The sequence below is a fragment of the Chlamydotis macqueenii genome, chromosome 1 (assembly GCF_036417535.1).
Source record: "Chlamydotis macqueenii isolate bChlMac1 chromosome 1, bChlMac1.mat, whole genome shotgun sequence".
Taxonomy (NCBI): Eukaryota; Metazoa; Chordata; class Aves; order Otidiformes; family Otididae; genus Chlamydotis; species Chlamydotis macqueenii.
This window is the reverse complement of record NC_141556.1, coordinates 117,609,231-117,629,870: the sequence shown is the minus strand read 5'-3', so window position 1 is coordinate 117,629,870 and position 20,640 is coordinate 117,609,231. Positions and strand designations below refer to the sequence as shown.

The 20,640-nt window shown below is 39.7% G+C and overlaps 1 protein-coding gene across 4 annotated transcripts in view; it reads right to left on the bottom strand.

Moving 5' to 3' along the window:
* Nucleotides 1-20,401, bottom strand: part of DOP1B (DOP1 leucine zipper like protein B) — a 50,138-nt gene extending 29,737 nt beyond the window's left edge. Inside the window, exons 1-9 of one of the 4 annotated variants that reach the window (XM_086765186.1) lie at nt 20,324-20,401; nt 16,977-17,151; nt 6,945-7,126; nt 6,679-6,849; nt 4,063-4,252; nt 3,103-3,201; nt 2,241-2,364; nt 1,411-1,511; nt 850-964 (exon numbers count right to left, since the gene is read on the bottom strand). In XM_086765186.1, coding sequence (XP_086621312.1) covers nt 850-964; nt 1,411-1,511; nt 2,241-2,364; nt 3,103-3,201; nt 4,063-4,252; nt 6,679-6,849; nt 6,945-7,126; nt 16,977-17,114 — 1,120 coding nt within the window. In that variant the 5' untranslated portion in view covers nt 17,115-17,151; nt 20,324-20,401. Of the gene's footprint in view, nt 1-849; nt 965-1,410; nt 1,512-2,240; nt 2,365-3,102; nt 3,202-4,062; nt 4,253-6,678; nt 6,850-6,944; nt 7,127-16,976; nt 18,985-20,323 lie in introns of those variants that run through there. The other 3 variants (XM_086765194.1, XM_086765202.1, XM_086765210.1) reach the window with 3 other exon arrangements.
* Nucleotides 20,402-20,640: the final 239 nt, after the last annotated feature.

The window sequence follows — 20,640 nt, the reverse complement described above, 5'->3', positions numbered from 1 at the left end:
TTGATGTAAAAAGGAGAACTTGCCCTTTAAAATAAGGGCCAGCAGAGCCTCACCCTTCTGCTGCTGTCTATTCCATGTACACAACAGAACAGACGTGACAAGGAAGAGGATGAAATTCTTCACAGCTCAGTCATTAACTCAAACTATAGCTCCCACAGCAGGGTCAGGCCGGAACAAGCTGGCAGCAGCATCAACACAGGCACCCCGGCCTCCCCACACCCACAACAGGTTATTTCCAGCTGGAGCACCTGCAGGTAAGTGGCACTGCCCAATTTGGCAGCAGTACCACCACAGGCTAGCTGCCTCTGGGACTACAGTCTGGAAAAGCAACAGGGTCATGAGAGTCTGATGCAAGTGTATAGGAAGGCCTGCAAGCACAGCCAAGCACTGGAAACAAACCTGAGCAAGAGCAGTACTGGTGGTTTTCCAGATCGAAGCATTCTTATAAGACAGAACAAAAGGCCTGACAGTATTTTAGAGATTAAGCTCCAAAAAAAGAATTGAGAAGAATACAGAAGCTAAGGCAGAAGTGGTTCTTTTAAACTTTTTAACTTCTCCCAGATAGCAGTTCTGGGCATGGAAGAGTGTTATCCTCACTAGGATACGTCCGTGGTAAACAGTGGAGTGCTCTGCACAGGAGACAGAGATAATGTAGAGAGGGTGCTTGCTCCAGAGCACCATTCTGAATGAGGTCTAAGGCAAGAAAGACAGCTTCCTGCACACTAATACACAACAAACACAGATTCAGAATTGGGAAGAATTGTGCGGGGTCTTGAGTAGTACTGTCAAAGGTGATGAACACCAAGTTGTTGTTTGTTCGCAGTCATAACAAGTGACAAGCAACATTACCTATTTCAGGTTTGTCAAGGAGACTGATCAGGATGCGGAAGGGTTTCAAATAAGCCTGATGCTGTTCCTCTGTATCAGACTCTGGGAATTTCTGATGTAAAATTTCAGTCAAACTCTAGTAAAAAGAAAACATCAAAATGTTATACATAGAAGAGATTGACATTTTATTAAGACCTGAAGCGTTCCTAAATTTGATTTTGTTTAGTTCTGACTACAATTGAACTTCAATTTTCCATACTGTGTAGACATATCAATGACACCTTCTCACTATCTGTACTCAAGAGCTGATCTTATTCAGGAAAGCATTTTAAAATAATTCAGGTAGTTCATCAAAGATGCTACCCTTTGTTTTAATTAGATTCCATTTGTATTGTAAGCACATACAATATTGGGATAAATACAGTGCAGCAGGTATTCAGATAGATTAAAATATAACCACCAAAAGGATGCTATCTTTAGGGACAGAAAGCGAAGGACAAACCAAGAGGCACAGTTTCTATACACAGTTTGTGCCAACATTTAAAAGGATCATAAATATATCTGCATACAATGAACACCAACCTCAACCAAAAGATCTTTAGAATATTTTCCAAAGAAATAAGCAGCATGGTCTTCAGAAGTTGTTGAGCCTGGAGCAAAAGTACCACCTTTAATATCGGAGCCTACAAAATAAACAGAGGCATCAGGAGTACTGAGAAACACTACAGTACAGAGCACTACATATGTAATTTATACAAATATTGAAATTACACTGGATTTTTAACTTTTGTTATTTCAACACTTTGCTTGAAACTAACTCAACTACTGCCCAAGGACGGCCCACGGATTTTGAGGCATCCAGATATGCTATACTGAACATAAATCAAAACCACGGCCAGATCCAGATATGGGGTCCACGGGGTCCTATTCCAGCAAGGGCAGCCTTCATGCAACTACATGGCTGCAGCTCTTGTCCTATCACTTTTAGCCTCCTCTTATGCTGTTAAAAGGAGGCAGATGGGGAGAAGCTATAACTCTCTTATAGGCCCTCCTTGACAATTAAGCCCACGTGGGAATTAAAAAAACTATTACTTCCAGAAGAGTGTGGTTAAAACAGTGCCCCACTCCTTTCAGCCCACTGAACCACTTCAGAATGAACTGTGGACGGGACCAGAAATAACTCATCAGATACCCTGTGATTCAGGACAGTGAAATGAATTCACCTCTGAAGAGAAGACCTGTTTGCCAAATGAATGCTTAAGTTTATTAAACAGGTGCTCAACAAATGGCAACAACACTTCATTTTATCATCATTCATTAACTGCCGAAAAACTGTATTACATATTTAAGCACTGATTTTTTTTTCTCTTAGGTATTCAGAATATTGAATATCACTGTATACTAAGCAGTACCTAGCAACCATGCGTACAATCTTCTATTGAGTGACATGTCTCTCCTCAACAACGTCTGTGTAGCTGCTGACAGAATATAGACTAAGTCAGTCCTGCGCAATAGAATAGCACTTTCGTTGCAGTCCTAGAATGAAGAACAAATATACCTTAACTCTTTATGAACACTGAAACAAGTCAAATTGGGAATGAGGTTTTTTTTAAACTGATAATATTAATGTTTTGGGAAAAAAAGGCAACAAGCCAACAACAACAAAATATATGAAAAATCTCAATAAAGGGAATCTGATACAATTGTGATCAGTTTCATATTTAAGATACAGAGCTACAGTTAAGCTAAAAATATTAAAGACTTCATTATGTTATGCCTTAAGACTTAAAATAACTTGCCACTTTCAAAATACTGACTGTACTACTAGATAAATTAGGAAACAATGAAGACCAGCTCAAGTAATATTTTCCTTCCTATTCTTTAACAGAAGTATCATAGTTCAGCGCAGGTAATTCAAATGCTGAAATCCTACTTAAAAAAGGAACTTTGTATTTTTTCTATATGCAATTTCTTAGGCCTAAATACTTCAAGCATATTCCATATATCACACAATATTCACTGTGAAGGTACATCTTTATTTGATGCATTTTAATGATGCAAAAGCAAGTTAACTGTAAGGAGTCTGAGAAGCAGCAGAGTCTCCTCTACTATTAAAAATGATGGGGGAACAAGAAGCTGCAAAATCTGTTCGTTGGCTTCGAAGGTACAAAATTCAGGCATCTGGCATAACAGAGGTGGGAGCTGGAGTGGTTTCCCAAAAGACACCTTCCTGCACAAAGTGCATATGAGACAATAACAAAGTGGTCCTCTTACCAAAGCTGTGTAAAATGAGAAGAAGAAGAGAATCACTTCTAGAGTGTTTCTTTGCACAAGGACATTTGAATCCAACACGGATACACACAAAGACTTTATCTGTAAAGGAAAAGAAAGCACAACGGTATTTTACTTCATGATAATATTTAAACTCCAATCAATGTTAATAATCACAAGAGGGAAAGAAAGCAAACTTGGTTACATGCAAACAATATCTTTTTAAGTAAGAGGATAATGACTCAGACATTTAACTCTTGACCCCAAAATGAGTTAAAAAAAAACTTTTGTGGAACACTGTTAAAAGGATCGTTAATACTTATGAAATACTTGGTTTTGTAAAAATACAGAATGACAGTGTGACATCACCAGCTAGCAAACAGAATGTGAAGCCTCACAGAATGCAGATATTAAAGTACTCTTACTAGCATTACAGTTATTCCACCACTCAAGTTTAACATAAATTACTACCTACTGAAGATTTCTATTTTACTGAAAAAAAAAAACCTAAATTTCAGAATTGTCTTCCAGGACTGCAAACACTTTGAGAAATCCACATTAAACATTGTATATACTGTATTACAGAAAAGCTGGTCTTCAACCTTAAATGCAAATTCAGAAGAGGTAGAGAACAGATGTCAGGTTTATCTTCTGATTTGAAATAGAGTCAGTCTATCTGACAATCAGTACTTAATACCAAAAACTGCAGAAGCTTCAGAAGACTTGCATTCTGCAGGCTAACCAAAATCCATATGGGAGACTCTGCTATATTTCAGGCAAGATGCTCCCATGTAGTAACCACAGTAAGCAATTCCAAAGTGTGGACCTTTCAGTCTCTCTTTCTCCCTCTCCAAAATATTTTTAAGAGGATGTCATTCTAACTGAATATAGAGAAGGCACAATCTGCTAGTATGGAGGATTATAGTAGATAAGATTGCTCTACGAGGAGTGTAATGAACTTACTGTGAGCTTATAATCGGTGCCAAGCATGTAGTTCTGCTGTTTTCCAGACAGCTCTCTGTTGATATGACTGACAACAAAAAGAGAAGCAGGCAGCCTGATGGACGGGCTGACCAGGACACTGCCCCAGAGTGCTCCATAGAACACTTCTTGGCCCATCAATAAGGAGAGCTTCACAAGCAGAGCATCTGTTCTGTATGGAAATATATTTGACATGAGAAAACAGATTTTTGTTAGTTCAGTTTTATACCATAAAAAGGCAATTATACACAGAATTAGTATTGTAGTTGACATAATTTATTCAATTTCCTCATCTTTTTATTATCAGTATTGCTCTTTTCCCATGACAATGCCCAGCATCTGATTGTATGAAAATAATCAAAAAACACTCAATCCTTTGTCACTGTGCACACTCACTGAAACAAAGTTTCTGTGCTTACTATGGAAACTTCTCCAGTAATTATCTGCACACATTACTTGACTGCAAAATATTTACGGCGAGAGGTGTGCAATGCTGAATTTGAAATAATTTAAGCTGATGCAAGACTCTGAAAGCCATTTTTATCAGCCTGGGAACTGGAAGATATCCTACATATTTGTACTTACACATCAAGGGGCTCAATTTGTAAGTCACTGAATAAAGAAAAACATGAGATAAAATGACATGCACACTGTCAATTATTACACACAGGATTTGTACACTGAAATTATTTTAAAGGCAATCACATTAAGGTTCTATGACTGAAGGCACATTCTCTGCTTTGGCAACTCTGTCAGTACTCTGGTATTTTACTATAATGTAGGAATTGAGACCTCACATGAAGAATGTAGAAGTGAGAAAAGAAGAAGTCCAGCAGACAAAAGGGGAAAAAAAAACCCAAATGTGATGTTCTTTTCAATTTCTTTATAAAGCAGTCCTCAAGCCACTTTTTCTCTTCTGTTTTGTGTGTGTGTGTAAACTCATGCACATGTGTGTGTTTATGAAGGAAATGGTGTCTAGGCTGAAGCACAATCTGAGCTAGTACTTCTGCCACTTTCAAGAAGAGCAAGAAATGTATTAGTGTTAGTCCTCAATGTTGAAGATTCTGAAAACATTCAGTGGAGTCAGCTATGGATCTGAATTTAAAACTAATCCAACACATCTTCTGACAAGATATCTTGGTCTACCTATCTCGCATTTGAATCATTACAATGAGTAAACTAAAGAAAGGCTTTCTCATGTAATTTTTGTATTTCACAAAATAACATTAAATTACTTTTAGCATAACTCTTTCACAGTGAAATACAGTCAGTTCCTGTCTGTGATCCTGTTTATTCAAGGCAAACAATGCCATCAAGAAGAGGGAAAAAAGGTATGAAACAGAAGTCAGATCTTGGAAGTTAATTTGCAGTTCCCGTTAACTGACTACTTCAAATTTAGTCAGTTTCAAAATAAGTTCAGTCACCCTAAAAAGGCTTCAGATAGACAGACATTTAGTTCAAAGGGACTTCCTTTCTCCCTCAAGCCCCAGCAACTAGTGCTGTAGGAAAGAGAAAAATATACACCATCAGTTATAAGCCTGCCTGACAAAAAGCACATACTAAAATTAATGTTTCTACAGCAGATATATAAGAAGTATATACTTGTTCATAATCTAGACTTGGCTGCTGAATGCTATTCAGCAAGTTGGGAACACATGCAATCTACTCTTAGCTGCTCCAGCAATAGATAGGAGCCTTCAATTCAATACTTGTTTTTAAAAAGAGAAATTAGATGCAGAAGGTATTTTGCTTATCAACTGTAACCAATGCAGCCTAGCATATCTCTCTCTCTTTTTTTTCTTTTTTTTTTTTTCAAAGTGTACACACAGCTATTTCAGATTCAAAAAGGGCAGAAAGAAAGGGCAGAAAGGGCAGCCAACACATTCATACTGGTAATACAGAAGGAAGTACATTAGCAATGCAATATTTAGTAACTCTTCAGGCAAAGAAACATTTGGATGAAACGTGCAGTGGTTGAGTTCTTTTAAGATCTTACAAAACAGTTCTGGTAACTGAAGTAAAACCACTACACAAATGGGTGCTGAGCTGCTCTTCTCAGCACACTTCCTGATCCTGACTTTATTATACTGAATGTCATTGTCATTACTGCCAGGGGCACTCGAGTGAGAGAGATACTTTTTCTCCACAACAGAATTTGCAAGAGCTGCATCTTGCTCATGTTTTCAGAATCTGAGGATAAGTATCTGGTATAGAAAGGCTGGAAAGAATTCAGATGCTCCCTTGTGTTACTATATTTAAATAGAATTTATTGACAGAGCAGTGGTTTGGGGAGTCAGGTTAATTATTCAGGAGTTCAGAGGAGCTTTAAGAAATAGTTTTTATTCCTTTCTCTCAGCATATCTATTTTTAACCCTCCTTTTCCTCTTCTCTCCTCTTCTCCTCCTGAGATGAGAATAGAAGGGGAAAGGGTTTTTCTACTTTAGCACTACTCGTTGCATCTTTGAGAGGCTCACCGTTCTTCCAATCTCAGAAGGTCTTTTATCAAGCCTTCTGTAAGAGAGCTGGTAGAAATTTATTGAGAATTCCCTAGGAACGCAAGCCACTATATATAGATTTTAAATTAATACTAGTTCTCACCTGTCATAAATTTCTGATCCTTCTTCCAATCCAGGCAGCAGTCCAATTACAAAGGCTTGAAGACCAGGCAGGAGGGACTTTTGGAGAGGAAGAAAGTATTTCTCGTACAAATTGAGAAGAACAGGCCTCACTGACATTGCTGCATTTGCCAGCAGAGGAAATAAACCAGAGCTTTTTAAAAAAAAATAAAAGAAAAAAAAAAAGGAAAAAAAATTAGTTAATTAAAATAGACTGTGAAACACATATGCTTTTAAAGAAAAGTTTACCTGTACAAGAATAAATCCTTGGCAAGCCATTTTGTCCCAATAATTTTAAAGATTATTTCATAGGTTTCTAGTGCCTTTAAATGCACCCCACTAGGTAGTGCTGGATGCAAACACTGAGACAATCTTTTACTGATGATCAGCCGTCTTGGCAATAGAGAATACTTCAGGTTACTCTGAAGAGCCTGTTGATGAAAGGAGATGAGAATAAATAGCTGCAATGTAAAAGGCTACCTATATGATGGCTGCATGTTAAACTTCTCCTACTAGCATCTTGAGAAGAACTAAATGCATTAAAGAATTTTCTCTCATAAATGCATTTTGTTACAGTGAAACAGCAGAATTCTGAAACTGAGTTTTCATATGGAATCAGTCATGAACAACCTAGAAAAGTCTGGTCTTACTTTGCTTAGAAGCTGGAAATAGAACTCAAAGGAGAGGACAGGGACAGGGTACCCTTATCCTATGTCCAGGGGAAGTCGGGAAGTGACAAGAAGAGCATCACAGCTTTCATGGACAGTGAATAAAGTAAGAATTAAATAACCATCTTTCATCATAAATTTTCATTTTGCATATAGCTGAAATATAAACAAAAAACTTTCCAACCAAAGCAGGCATGATTAAATTGGACAATAACATCTTAGAAGTTTTTTGTAATTCTGTGCGGCTACATGCAGTAAGCTTTATTGACTACACCCACTGTACTGATGCATAAGTAAAAGATCTCCAGGACAGGAAATAGTTAATGAAGCATTGCAGACAGGCCAGGTCTCTGGAAAAAACGAACTGTAGCACCTTTCTTTGGGAACATTACTCTTTTTCTCGAACCATGCATACATTTCAGCAGGGTAATGAAGTATGCCTCTTCAATTCAGAGACAATTAAAAAAAGAAGTTGCAAGTAAATGGCACTTTAGCTTTTGATCACCATCTACTAAGGCAAACAGATGTTTCACTGCAGATTGACATTTAGGATTTTTTCAGGATTAGGCAAACTGTTGACTCTCCCAAAGGTTAAGTCATGGTCTTATCCCACGTAATTGTTTTAAATACAAGGTTCTTCTATCCTGCCTGAAAAAAAACGGTTTTCAAAAAGCAGCAGACAAGCAAACTAAAGCTTTCTTGCTCATTTGCAAAAAAAAAAACCCAAAACAGTTCATCAGTGATCGCAGCATTCACTTGAATACTGAATACTCAGCAGTAAGAAGAAGAAATAAAACCCATCATCTTTCAAAGGTGTGTGCAACCTCTCATTTAAGACTCTGCAGCTGGCGGGCACAAGAAGCTGAGAGACTACTACTCTGTGAGACTACTATTGCATAATTTCTCCCATTTGCTGCCCTGCCTCAACTAGTTGTTTGTAAAGAGCTTCTAGTAAATAAAATTTACTCAATAAGAAAAAGGCTGGGAGTTTGGAACAACAGTAAACAGAAACATCACACCATTCTGAAACACATACAGTACAGATGCCATTTAGAGCCAATTAATTTCCTTCCTTCCCTCCCCCACTATGAGCACGAGATCTGCATTTCAATAGGTACTAAAAACTAGAATCCAAGAATACAGCAATATTTCACATATGAAACTAAACCAGGTTATATTTGCGGAGTTATCTTTTATATCTTTTATAGTTGAGAGATTTACTCATATATTACGTGAGTAATATTATTTCAATATTAAAGATTAAAAATCTTAATATTTGCAACAACTTTGAAGACTGCTTGAAAGCTGGACTTCGAAACATTCTGTTTATATTGGTTGGCTTGTATTTGCCCACGCCCTCTGTATATATAAGAGGTGTATATATAATTACCGAAAGATATGCCAGTGGTAAATATTTTTCCACTCAATTTTTAGATTGAACAAATACCATCTAAATATCCTATACATTAAAATTTAAATATCAACTTGGTAGAAAATGAAAACATTCACTGTTTATTACATAGAGAGTCTGATCCATTACAGAAATAATGCAATCTCATTAAAATTGTCTTGATGTCTTGTTTGGCTTATTTCATTTCCTAAGGATGTGAAGTCAATCTCCACCAGCAAATAAGAACTCTCCTTCACCAAGCATCAGGGATAGCTAAGCAAAACATTTAGTGAGAAAAGGAAAAAAAATACTGCAGGCGCATCAGGAGTTCAACAGTGGATATTCACAGATAGTTTAGTTTTAAGTATTCCTCCTGGGTAACTCTGAAACCTTCATATGCCTGAATTTCAGCAGGTGAGACTAACTTTGAACAAGGTGACATTCACATACATGTGCCAGCTGTACTGCTACAGAATCAGAAGACATCTCTGTACAGGAAGCAAGGTTTGAAGACATTTATTATGATCCTCGCACAGAAGCTGAGGAGAGTTTCAGCCCATCACAGCAGAATGATTTTGAGATGAAACTCCCTTCTCAAAAGCATGTCGTCTTTTTTTTTCTGACTTGGGTTGAAGAAATATACAGTTGGACACAAGCTGCAATTCTTCTCAAGAGTGAGTGTTCCTGGTTACCAGTTGGCTCTGATCTTCCAGCAGATACGAAGGAGTTTAAACCACACTACAATATATTAGATGGCTGTGGTTGCACCGAGAGCCATTCCAGCAGAGAGGTGGGCTGGTTGCTACTTTGCTGGAAGGTTTAGATTCTTAAGAGCCTCCCCAGAATTGCAGGGCTCAAATAATTTTAAAAGGGTTGAAAGACATTAATTAGCAGATGGATCTAAAACTGTTCATTAAAATAAGAGTGACAAGATAATATACATATTTCCAAATGCTAATTAGTTTCTGTTAGCTGACAGGCAAAGCTAAGAAGCTTGATTTTTAAATATCCTGAGCTCCCACAACCGAAAAAAAGAATCAGTTGTCCATGAGATCTAGGACTGCTGAAATGCCATTTAATTTCAGATGTTACAGATAGTTAAATGTTGTGCTAGCAAACCTGGTATCATTGGCACTGCATGCAGATGAAGATCCCATCCCAAACCATTGTTTCCACATTCAGAATCCAACACTAACAACCACAGATGGACAACTCTGCTCACAGGTTTTGATGTCTATTATTCACTCATTTTTTTTTGACCCTTGCCAGCTTAATTTGTCCATCTTCAGTTACATACGGGCTGAATCTCACCCATGATCTACTTTTCCTCCTTGTCTCTAGCTGCGTTCCACATGAGCAGTTATGGCGGCAGAAGTGTTAAATGTCACCGGAACTCCTAGTAAGGGTTGCCTTGAGGAGCCTGATCTGCCAGCGAACATTCCATGCTCAATCTGTCATCCCAGGGTTTGGTTTTCACACATCAGTGAGAAATCAACAATCCCAGAAAACCAAGAAGTATGTGACCTACCATTGGCTTTTAAAATGAAGACTTTAATCAGAAGTCAGGAAAAAAAATGAGACATGCAAAGTAACACCTTGTGTTCACATGCATGTCTGATTTTGAACTTTTTCCAGGTTCTTTCTCTTTATGACTGATTGGAAGATATATTACACACTAAATATTTTCTAATGCATAAGCATGCTCAGAGTTTTTTTGAACGTGGGCTCTAAAGGGTAGAAAGGGAAGACTCTCTATTTTTTGTAACAGTGTATACATGTGCCTTAAAATAAACCAAAACACAGACACATACACACAGAGGAATATTTGCATTTCTGCACTTACTGGTTTAAGTCATTCTGCACTGCTTTATAGCATTACTAGAGATCAGTTAGACATAAAAAACCCAAGAAAATCAAGCAAATATTTTTTATTTACATAACTAGAATTCTAGAAAAATTTTGCATATACATCAATTTATAAGATTATTTTTAACTAGGAGATACTATAACTCTTGTTTTAGACCACAGTGGTTGGGAGGAGAGGGGGAGAAGGAGAGCTTGTGATTCCATTTTCCACTGATTCATTTTCCAAGTAAGTAAAAAAAATATACCTAAACAGAGCTCCAGCTTCCACAAAAATAGCAGCATGAAGTTCTAAGGTGGTTGTGAGGAAACTGTAAACTGGGAGCTAGAGTTGTAGTAGAAAAGGGGAAAAAAAAAGACTGTTACATATAAAACATCTTCAGTCCTGCACATTGCATTTGTGCATTGGGCGTGGTGAAGTTCCATAAAGCAATTAGGAGGCAAAGCTTCCTTTCTTCTGAAAGATATAAGACATGCCTTCAACAGAAGGTAAGTGGTGCTTGTGTTTGTAATTGTCATAAAGCCACAGCAGTCAGTTCTCATATGAAGCAACTGGCGTAATTAATGGCTATGCTCATTAAATCTGTATTTCGTAAGAATCCTTCTCTTCTCTCCCCTCAAGAACAGACATATTGTAACATTAAGCATTACTACTGAAACAAACAATAGTTGTGCAGCTGCAATGATTTGTGTGCTCTTTGTGCTTCCCCTCCAAACAGATCAAGTGTTTGGTTGAAATCATGTTCACCTTCAAGTTTTTGAAGTAAGAAAAGCCTACAGAAACAAAAAGTAACATATTCAAAGTCAAATTAAAAAAAAATACTTTGAAATTGCAGACTGAAGACTAAAAATTAGTATTGCAAGAATTTATAATCTGGGCATTTACACACTTGTGTTATGTCCAAGGATAAAAAGCCGTTTGAAAGTGCTCTTTCAGAGCAAACATTTTTATCATTACTGAGCAAGTCAACCCTGATATAAGTATAAAATAAATCCCTCCAGAAAAAAAAAGACTTTTCAAAAGCCTTAATATTTTGTTTTAATGATAAACAATAACTGTAGATTAACACCTTGCTCAGAAAAGGGATACTGCTCTGCCAGCCAGGCTCAGTGGCAACAGTCACTAGTGAAGCTCCCAAGCAAGTTCCATACCACTGACATCCAAGATCTTTTGAAAAATCATTGACACAGGAATTTCTGCCAATATGCATGGCAAAATCCTGTCCGCTATACTTGTCAAACAGATACAGGATTGTTAGTGTTTTTGTTTTTCCATATATGTGGATTAAACAAACAAACAGGAGAGTTTAAACATTACCCAGTGAGATCCTGTGCTCTTCTGTGAACCAGTACATTTCAGAGACTCTGTTGAAAATCATCTTTCATTGCTTCCTTACAAAAGCAGGCTTTAGAATCCACTATTTACTACTGCTCAGTAGTTTATTTTTGCAAACTGTGTCACTTATCTGCTGTTGGCCTGCACCCAGAGTCAAAACTTCTAGAAAATATATATTGCTATAATCTGGATTAAAAACCCTAACACAAACTATGCACTTGGATTTTCCTTCTTGAGACTTCGAGCCTCTTAATTGCCTGAAGTTTCCCCTACACTAATACTTTACTATGTATTTTATAAAATATACTTATCTGTTTGTACTCTGAATAGACAGTGACAAGCATTTCGGATATGAAAATAATTTTGAAAGCACCTCTTTCCCTGACCAGCCCACATACGCTGAACCACCACCTCTTTCTAGGTTTAAAAAGACAACATCCCTCCCTCTCAGCATTTTTTTTCTATCAAAGCATCAAAGTGATTTCACAGAGTTGTATCCCTTTAAAACATTGGAACAAGCTGGCAAAATCTGCAATAGCACAATCACATTCTAGCGCCAAGACAATTGAAAAGGACTACTGTATTCTGGATGCAGCAATCTGTACCGAACATCTGAAAACCTTTGTTACAAACAGTGCTTTCCAAAAAGTGAACATATGCAGATTTGCAAAAACAATAAAAACATGGTTCAAAACTGTATGCAAGGACAGTACTCAGAGGAGAATAATCCTACTTCTTGAGGCATGGAGCAGCCTAAGCTGCAGCTACTACATGACCAGTTCACAGGAACTAGAATTTGAACGGAAGTAAAGCACAGAGGGAGATACTTACAAGTGGAATATGAGTAAGTTTCAGAGCAAAGCTCTTTAAAACATTAACATTTATATTTACTAACTGTTTAATCCACCTGTTTGCATCTGTCTACTCATATTTTTCTATAAGTTTTTAAAAACATCGTTTTAAACTGTTTCTCCTTCACCATGACGATGCCTAACACCCACAGTATTCAAATTAAAACCCCAAAAATCTTTCCCTTGCAAACTTGGGGTGTAGCACAAACTAGCAAATTCTATCAACTCTAGCTTTTGTTAGAAAACATAGTTTCTCTCCATCCTGCACTCATACTCACACTTGGTACCTGTAGTTCTGTTCAGAACACTGCAGGGGAGATTCACCTTACCTTTAGCCTAGGCAAGCTAAAAAACATGGGCAGAACTGTAGTAAGTCACCTCGGGCTCCCTAGAAAACCGGTGAGGAACACATGCAATTTTAGGACAGCTTGCTTTAAATAGCAAGAGATGAGTCACAAAACAATAACGATTAAAAAAAACCCTTATTCCTCTCCCTGTCTAAAAATGATTCAAGGTGAAGCTGTCCACATTGAAGCCATTTGAAGTTAGATAAGTCTCATCTCCCTTAAGGGACAAAAAAGAATCTTTCTAGATCTCCAGACTGATCCATTTGGCTGACCATTCAGATTAAAGTCAAACAGTTTCTCTGTTGCTTTCATGGTTCTACAAGTGATTGTGAAACATCAGTTAGAACCACAGAAGCAACAGAGAAACTGCGGGAAACAACCTGCAGTTTTACCTTGGTAGCTAAGCAATAATAGAAGGAAGTAGCAGTGGTCTCTTTTCACTAGGAGTAACAGCAGCAAGAGCTCCAAGGTCACTTGTTTCAGCCAAGGCCAAAGGGATCTGGATCATCTCTCTGCATTCTTTTGCTTTCATCTTTAAGAAGGAATTCCCTGTGCTGCTTCCTCCAGACCTTGTATTGAAAGGGTAATACCACTGAGCTTCTATAGAATTAAGAGTCTGTGTTAACTCAATAGTGCAGAGTATTGTTGAAGCCTGCCTACAGGAGAAAAAGCCTCAGAAAATATTACACCTACATGAGCAAGAATATCCACAATTAAAGTCAACAATACCAAGACCCTTAAGAAACATATACTTAAGATAGATCTTCCATGCTACTCTAGAAGCACGAAAAGTACTTCCAAAACTCCTCAACTTACTCATCTTCTTTTCTCTTTTCTTTTCTCAGCATTTTCACATCTGCTCAATGATAGGCAGCACCACACACCAGTTACTGACACCCAGATTCCTGAATATACCCATGTGCAGCGTTTAAAAACACTTCTATCATTGAGATACTGTTGATCTCCACCCTCCTACCCATTCGCTCTCTGCTCATTCATTCACTCTCAGAACTGACTGCAGAAGAAATTAGGCTCTTACATTAGAAACACCTTTCCTGCACCCCAATATTAACAGAACTCAACAACAATATTTATGCTTTAGGATGTAAGAGATCAAGTAACCATAGGAGTTAGGAGAATAACTATTGACATCTTATTTAACAATCTTCCTTTTGGTGGCACATTTCTCTGACATATTGTCCTTATTTTCATATAACAGACAGGAGCAGATGAACACTGGGGATAATTTGCTCTACCAGTTCTTAAGCTCCTAAAATGATTAAGTCCATAAAATACCACAGCAGATGGACTGATGTAAGAACTAAAAGCTTTTTTGCTTTGTTCCTACAGTACTGCTACATTTTTTGGCAATTCTGTACCTGAACAAGAGTTTCAGATAGGTGTTAATCAGTTCAGTGTGTTCATGTAGGTCAAGATAAAAGATCAAAGCCTACTTCTTGCCACAGGTAAGAAATCTCTTACCCTAATTATTTCCTATTTTCCCTTTTGAGAGACGCACTTTGAAGGCCTCTAACTTTCCTTATTGACTCAACAGGAATTAGGATGAAACATTGAAGGCAGAAATGTGTAATTCCTATTGCCAGAGCAATATCCAGCTTCTCTTCTCTGAAGAGGAAAGAACATGGCTACCTTTAAAAAAAATCTCAATTTGGCAAATGTTGTCCCAATTTTCAAGAAGGGTAAGAAGGAAAACTCTGGCAATTACAGGCCTGTCAGTCTCACTTTAGCACCTGATAAAATTACGGAGAAGGTTATCCTGGGAGTTACTGAAACACACTTGAGAGACAATGCAGTCATTGGTAATAGTCAACACAGGTTCATGAGGGGAAAGTCTTGCGTAACCAGCTTGATTTCCTTTTATGACAAGGTCACCCATCTAGCTGACCAAAGGAAGCCAGTAGATGTGAGTTTTTTCAGACTTTAGCAAAGCTTTTGATACTGTCTCTCACAGTATCCTTCTGGATAAACTGTCCAGCACACAGCTAGACAAGTGCATAATACTTTGGGTGAGCAATTGGCTGACAGGTTAGGCTCAAAAGGCTGTAATAAAATGGGGTGACATCAGGCTGGCAACCAGTAACTAGTGGCGGTCCCCAGGGCTCAATTTTAGGGCCAGTGTTCTTTAATGTTTTTATAAATGATCTGGATGCAGAAATTAAATGTACATCAAGTAAATTTGCCAATGATACTAAACTAGGAGGAGCTGTGGCTTCCATTGAGGGAGGAGAGGCCTTATAGAGAGAGATTGATAGACTAGAGAGCTGGGCAATCGTCAGCCGTATGAAATTTAACATGAGCAAGTGCTGGATTCTCCACCTGAGACAGGGTAATCCTGCTTATACATACAAACTGGGGGATGAGAGGCTGGAGAGCAGCCCCACGAAAAGAGATCTGGGGGTTTGTGTTGATGGCAAGTTGAACACAAGTCAATAGTGTGCCCTGGCAGTCAAAAGGGCCAACTGTGTCCTGGGGTGCATTAAGCACAGCATAGCTAGCCGGTCAAGGGAGGTGATTGTTCCACTCTACATCGCACTGGTGCAGCCCCACCTCATTCATCACGTGCAGTTTTGGGCACCTCAATGTAAGAAGGATATCAGACTATCAGAGTGTGTCCAGAGGAGAGTGACCAAGATGGTGAAATGTCTCGAGGGCAAGAGTTACAAGGAGCGGCTGAGGTCACTTGGTTTGTTCAGCTTGGAGAAGAGAAGGCTGAGGGGTGATCTCATGTTAGTCTACTACTTCCTAAAGGAGAGCAGTGGAGGGGGAGGTGCTGATCTCCTCTCTCTGGTGACCAGCGATAGGACACGAGGAAATGGAATGAAGCTGCACCAGGGCAAGCTCAAATTGGACATTAGGAAAAGGTTCTTCACTGAGATGGTGGTCGGTCACTTGACCGATGCTCCCCAGGGAAGCGGTCATGGCACCAAGCCTGTCAGAGTTCAAGGAGTATCTGGACGATGCTCTTAGTTATATGGTTTAGTTTTAGGTAGTCCTGTGAGGAGCAGGGAGTTCAACTCGATGATCCTTATGGGTGCCTTCCAACTGGAGATATTCTATGATTCTATGGATTCTCCTCCCCTTTGAAAACTTCGTAGAATTAAGGCTCAGCAACAACAGCAAAGGCATGAGAGGCATCTATCGGGTAACAACAGATGTTTCCTTATGAATTCTGCAGAAGTTGCCTCCTCCCACCCCTATTTCCTTAATTACTGTAACTACTCTTGCCCCACATACACTCAGGAAGACCTTTATGTTAAAAGGGACCAAATGGGACACGAACAACATACACTTCGTTTCTTGGGCAGGAGGAGAGGACACACCTCCTAGGTGTTTTCCCATAGAAGTCTTTTTATTTTTCCTATACTCAGACATATTTTGCATGGTAATACAAAAGACACCACCAGCAGCAAATCAATTATTTCCCCAAACAGAAGGGAAAGGCATGGTCAAGTAAATGTGAGCTTTAAATACAAATTTTGACTCAGAATATATACCAAAACTTGTGACCTCCTGTTCTATATAAAGACTTTTTTAGCTGCTCTAGAGTAACCAGCATCCTGAGGGTTTCTTTGGTGCAAAAGCTAAAGTAACTTAGCTGTATAAAGGAAACAAATACCATTTGCAGGAAACCTCTGTTGGTTTTACCAGAATGTCTCACACTTGTATAAAAGATACTGACTTAGCTGGTTCCATTAGCCTTTTTCTTGAGTGAATTTTCAATTTTCTAAATAGTGTAAGTTACAGAAAAGTTAGTAACAATACAAATATAATAAACAAATGAAAAAATATTCCTGGGACAGCGTACCTTATTGAGTTTGCCAAGGGAAGATATAAGATCTGCCCATTCGCTTGATGATTCAAAGTTTCTCAAAGCTTTCTCAATCGCTGAAGAATAATTTCTGTATCTGTAATCACCAAGTAACTCCTGTTCTTCTGGATCCATCTTCGGTTCTCATAACAAGGTGAAATTTCCTGGTAAACTAAAATGTGCACACAGTTACAAAAAGGTAACCTGCATTTAAGTTCTTGCAAACCTAAAGTACTGTAAGATAACAACAAATATACAGAAGCACTGACGGATCACAATAAACAGGTCATATGATCAAGTTCCAACACAAAGTTAAAATTAATTTAACAAGCATGACTCCAACTCCCCAGTGCCCGTTTTAGAAGTCCTGCAGTCACATTTTCCTATTTATGAAACATGTTTTTTCTTCCCATGCACGTGGATCTCTCACTAAATAACAAAGGAAAGGGAAAAAAAATTCTCATTATAAACAGTCAAAGTGCTGACAAGGAGTGAGGGAGAAGGAAATAGTTCTCATAACTTATCACCTGTCCAGTATTTTGAAAGGTTACCTGCAGCTGTGGAATGCAAAACATTTCATATCAAAATTCAGCTTTCTGAGGAATCCCATTAAGGGCCTCTCAGCCCACAGCAGAAGGAGCTCTCAGAACTCTGCATTTCCACTTGTCAGCAGCAGATGCTGAAGTACGAGACTGATGCTGTGCCAAAGTGTCAAGGCATGCATTCAAATCTTTCCTTATTTCACCAAAAAGGATCCGTATATTCTTATGGAGGAAAAGTAAATTATTCAGACCTGATTTTCTCATATTCTGCAACACATTTAGATTAAAAAACACATCTGTTTTAGAACAATGGGAAACAGGAGTGGCTGGATTTTACGTACTGAAAAATCATTCCTTCGCTCCTATGCTAGCTATGATACTAGCTCTCCTGTTAGCTAATACAAAAATATTCTTCTAGAGAGATGCTGTCAAATGCCAGGTTTAGGTCAATCTGTGCTATATCACTGATACAGAAAAGAAAGCACAGCCCTTTCTCAAAACATTTTATAATTTTTCTGAAAGACATCTGCTTTCATTTTCCTACTGCTAGGGCAGAAAAATAAATCTAAGTAGTCTTCTATATTATTTTAAAGCAGCTCAACTCTCATAGCACTTTAAAGAAATAAATGAAAAGGGGTACTGTATACCGCTCATTAACTTCAATGAAGAACATCAAGATGTTGGTAGCAAATTCCCAGAAACAGGAAAACACTGGATGCACCCACAAAAGAGAAAGCATTTTAAAGGCAGGTTTAAGCCACTCTTGCACTCTCTGAGAGGAGGATTCAGCCATTGCTGATACAACCAGTCTATGTCATCCAACCTGGACCCATCTCTATGGCAAAAAAAAGTATACTCACACAATGTCATCAGGGCCATGTTTGCTTGGTTGGTTTTGTTTCTTTGTTTTGCTACAGTAAAGATTTAATTTTCTGATTTCACCAGGATGTATGCAGTGCTTCTTACAGCAGAGGGAGTAAAAAAACCCCACTTCCTTGCAGGGTATAACATTCATCTGGGATACAGCTATCACTGTTCCAACAAGGATTTAAAAAAAAATGTCAACCCTCCCATAAAACCTAACAAAGTCGCAAACTTGCAACATACTATCAGCAAAGATTACAAGTAATCTGACATAGACACTGTCCCAAAACAAGCAGGGCAAGAAATTTTCCCTCATCTCATGTAAGTCCCTTAATCATTGCGCTATTGGATTGTATTCACACTCCTTAGAACAAAGCACGAACTAGGAAGTATCATAGCGGCTCTCTGCCAAGTCAAGAGTGTTGCCACTTTCATAAATAGGAGATTTGTCCAGACCATTTAGAATTAAGCAGCCGTTTTGCTGGCAGAACACATCGAATTTCTTCATTTGTAAATGTAATATACCTGCATGAATCCACTTAGAGAACAGGAATCAATCAAATTACCAATAGCACTTACAGATGTTCTAAATATTTTATGATAATAATAATAGAATCATAGAATCATAAAGGCTGGAAAAGACCTCTAAGATCAAGTCCAACCGTCAACCTGACACCACCATGTCCACTAAACCATGTCGTGAAGAGCCTTGTCTACATGTTCTTTGAACACCTCCAGGGATGGTGATTCCACCACTTCCCCGGACAGCCTATCCCAATGCTTGGCCACTCTCAGTAAAGAAATTTTTCCTAGTACTCAACCCAAACCTCCCCTGACGCAACTTGAGGCCATTTCCTCTCGTCCTATCACTTGTTACTCGGGAGAAGAGACCAACATCCACCTCCCTCCAAGGTCCTTTCAGGTCGTTGTAGAGAGCAATAATGTCTCCTCTCAGCCTCCTCTTCTCATAGCCTTAAAACCTGGTCTATTTAAGTAAAATCTAATTAGGTTCCGAGGGTAAAATAGAACATAGTACTCAAGAAAAAAAAAAAAAACAACAAACTAATAAAACTTTAGTTGGGGGAAAAACTGTCTTATTCAATTCTTAAGATACTTTCTTTGGACTTTGCTGTGAAAAGACAGGCAAATAGTGTATTCCCACCTAGAAAAGCAGTGATGGACGTAATGATTTAGCGTGCATCGATGCTCACGTACCGACGTAGTTTGATGTAGCAAGGTTTGAAAAAATCCAATAATCTAAATATAGCCAATAGATCATATCTGTGCTTATATAAAAGGCAGGAAGGTTAAAAACAAAAACAAAAACAAAAACAAAAAACCAAACAAAAACCCAAACCCAAACATCAAAAGAAAAGCCACCTGCCAGTGACCTTCAGGTACGTCTTCCAAATCCCGGGTCACGAACTTAGTCCACGCAGACGCTGACAGTCACTCATCCTGTCTCCCGACAGGTTAACGAGGCGGGCGCTTCGCCTCTGCTCCCAAGGGAGGGGACGCTGCCTCCCCGGCCTGCGGGGCCGCTGCGGGCAAACCCCCGCCGCGCTCCCGGCCGTCTGCTGCCGATCGCTCCACAGCCCGGCTGCGGGCTCGGCAGGGCCCCGGTGCGGGGCAGGGTGGGGGGGACGCAGGCACGGCCGCGCCGGGAGCGGGGCCCCTGTCTGGGGTCGCCCTGCGGGGACGGGCCGGGGGCACCCCCTTCTGCGGCGGGGCAGCTCCAGCCTCCCTCCCTCCTCCAGGCAGGGACCGCCGAGGCCATGCCAGCTGCGGCGGTGACGGGGCGGGCTTCCCCGCCGCCTTCGGCCGGGCCCCCGCCGGGTCACCCCCAGACACCTGCGCGTTTCTCCCCCCCCCCCGCCTCTCCCCAAACACACGCCCGCCCGCCGAGCGCAGGAACTGGGCTCCCCGCCACCCCCGTACCTGGGAAGGGCCCCGCAGACCTCACGGGCCGGTGGCCGCGGCGGCGACGTGTCCTGGGCCGGCACAGGACGGGGTGGGGACTGGGGTGGAGGGGAGGGGGGAGGTGGCACCCCACAGTCTCTATGGCAACCGGAGGGAGGGAAAAAAAAAATAATTAAAAAAAATCAAACCCCTCCCGCTCCGCGAGGGCCACGCCGCAGTCGGCAGCTGGGGCGATACCACTGAACACAGCGCGGGGAGGCAGAAGCCCGAGGAGGGGTAGCCCGTGCAGGAGGACTCCGGTTGTCCCCGCCCTACAGCCACCGCTCTCGTCCTTA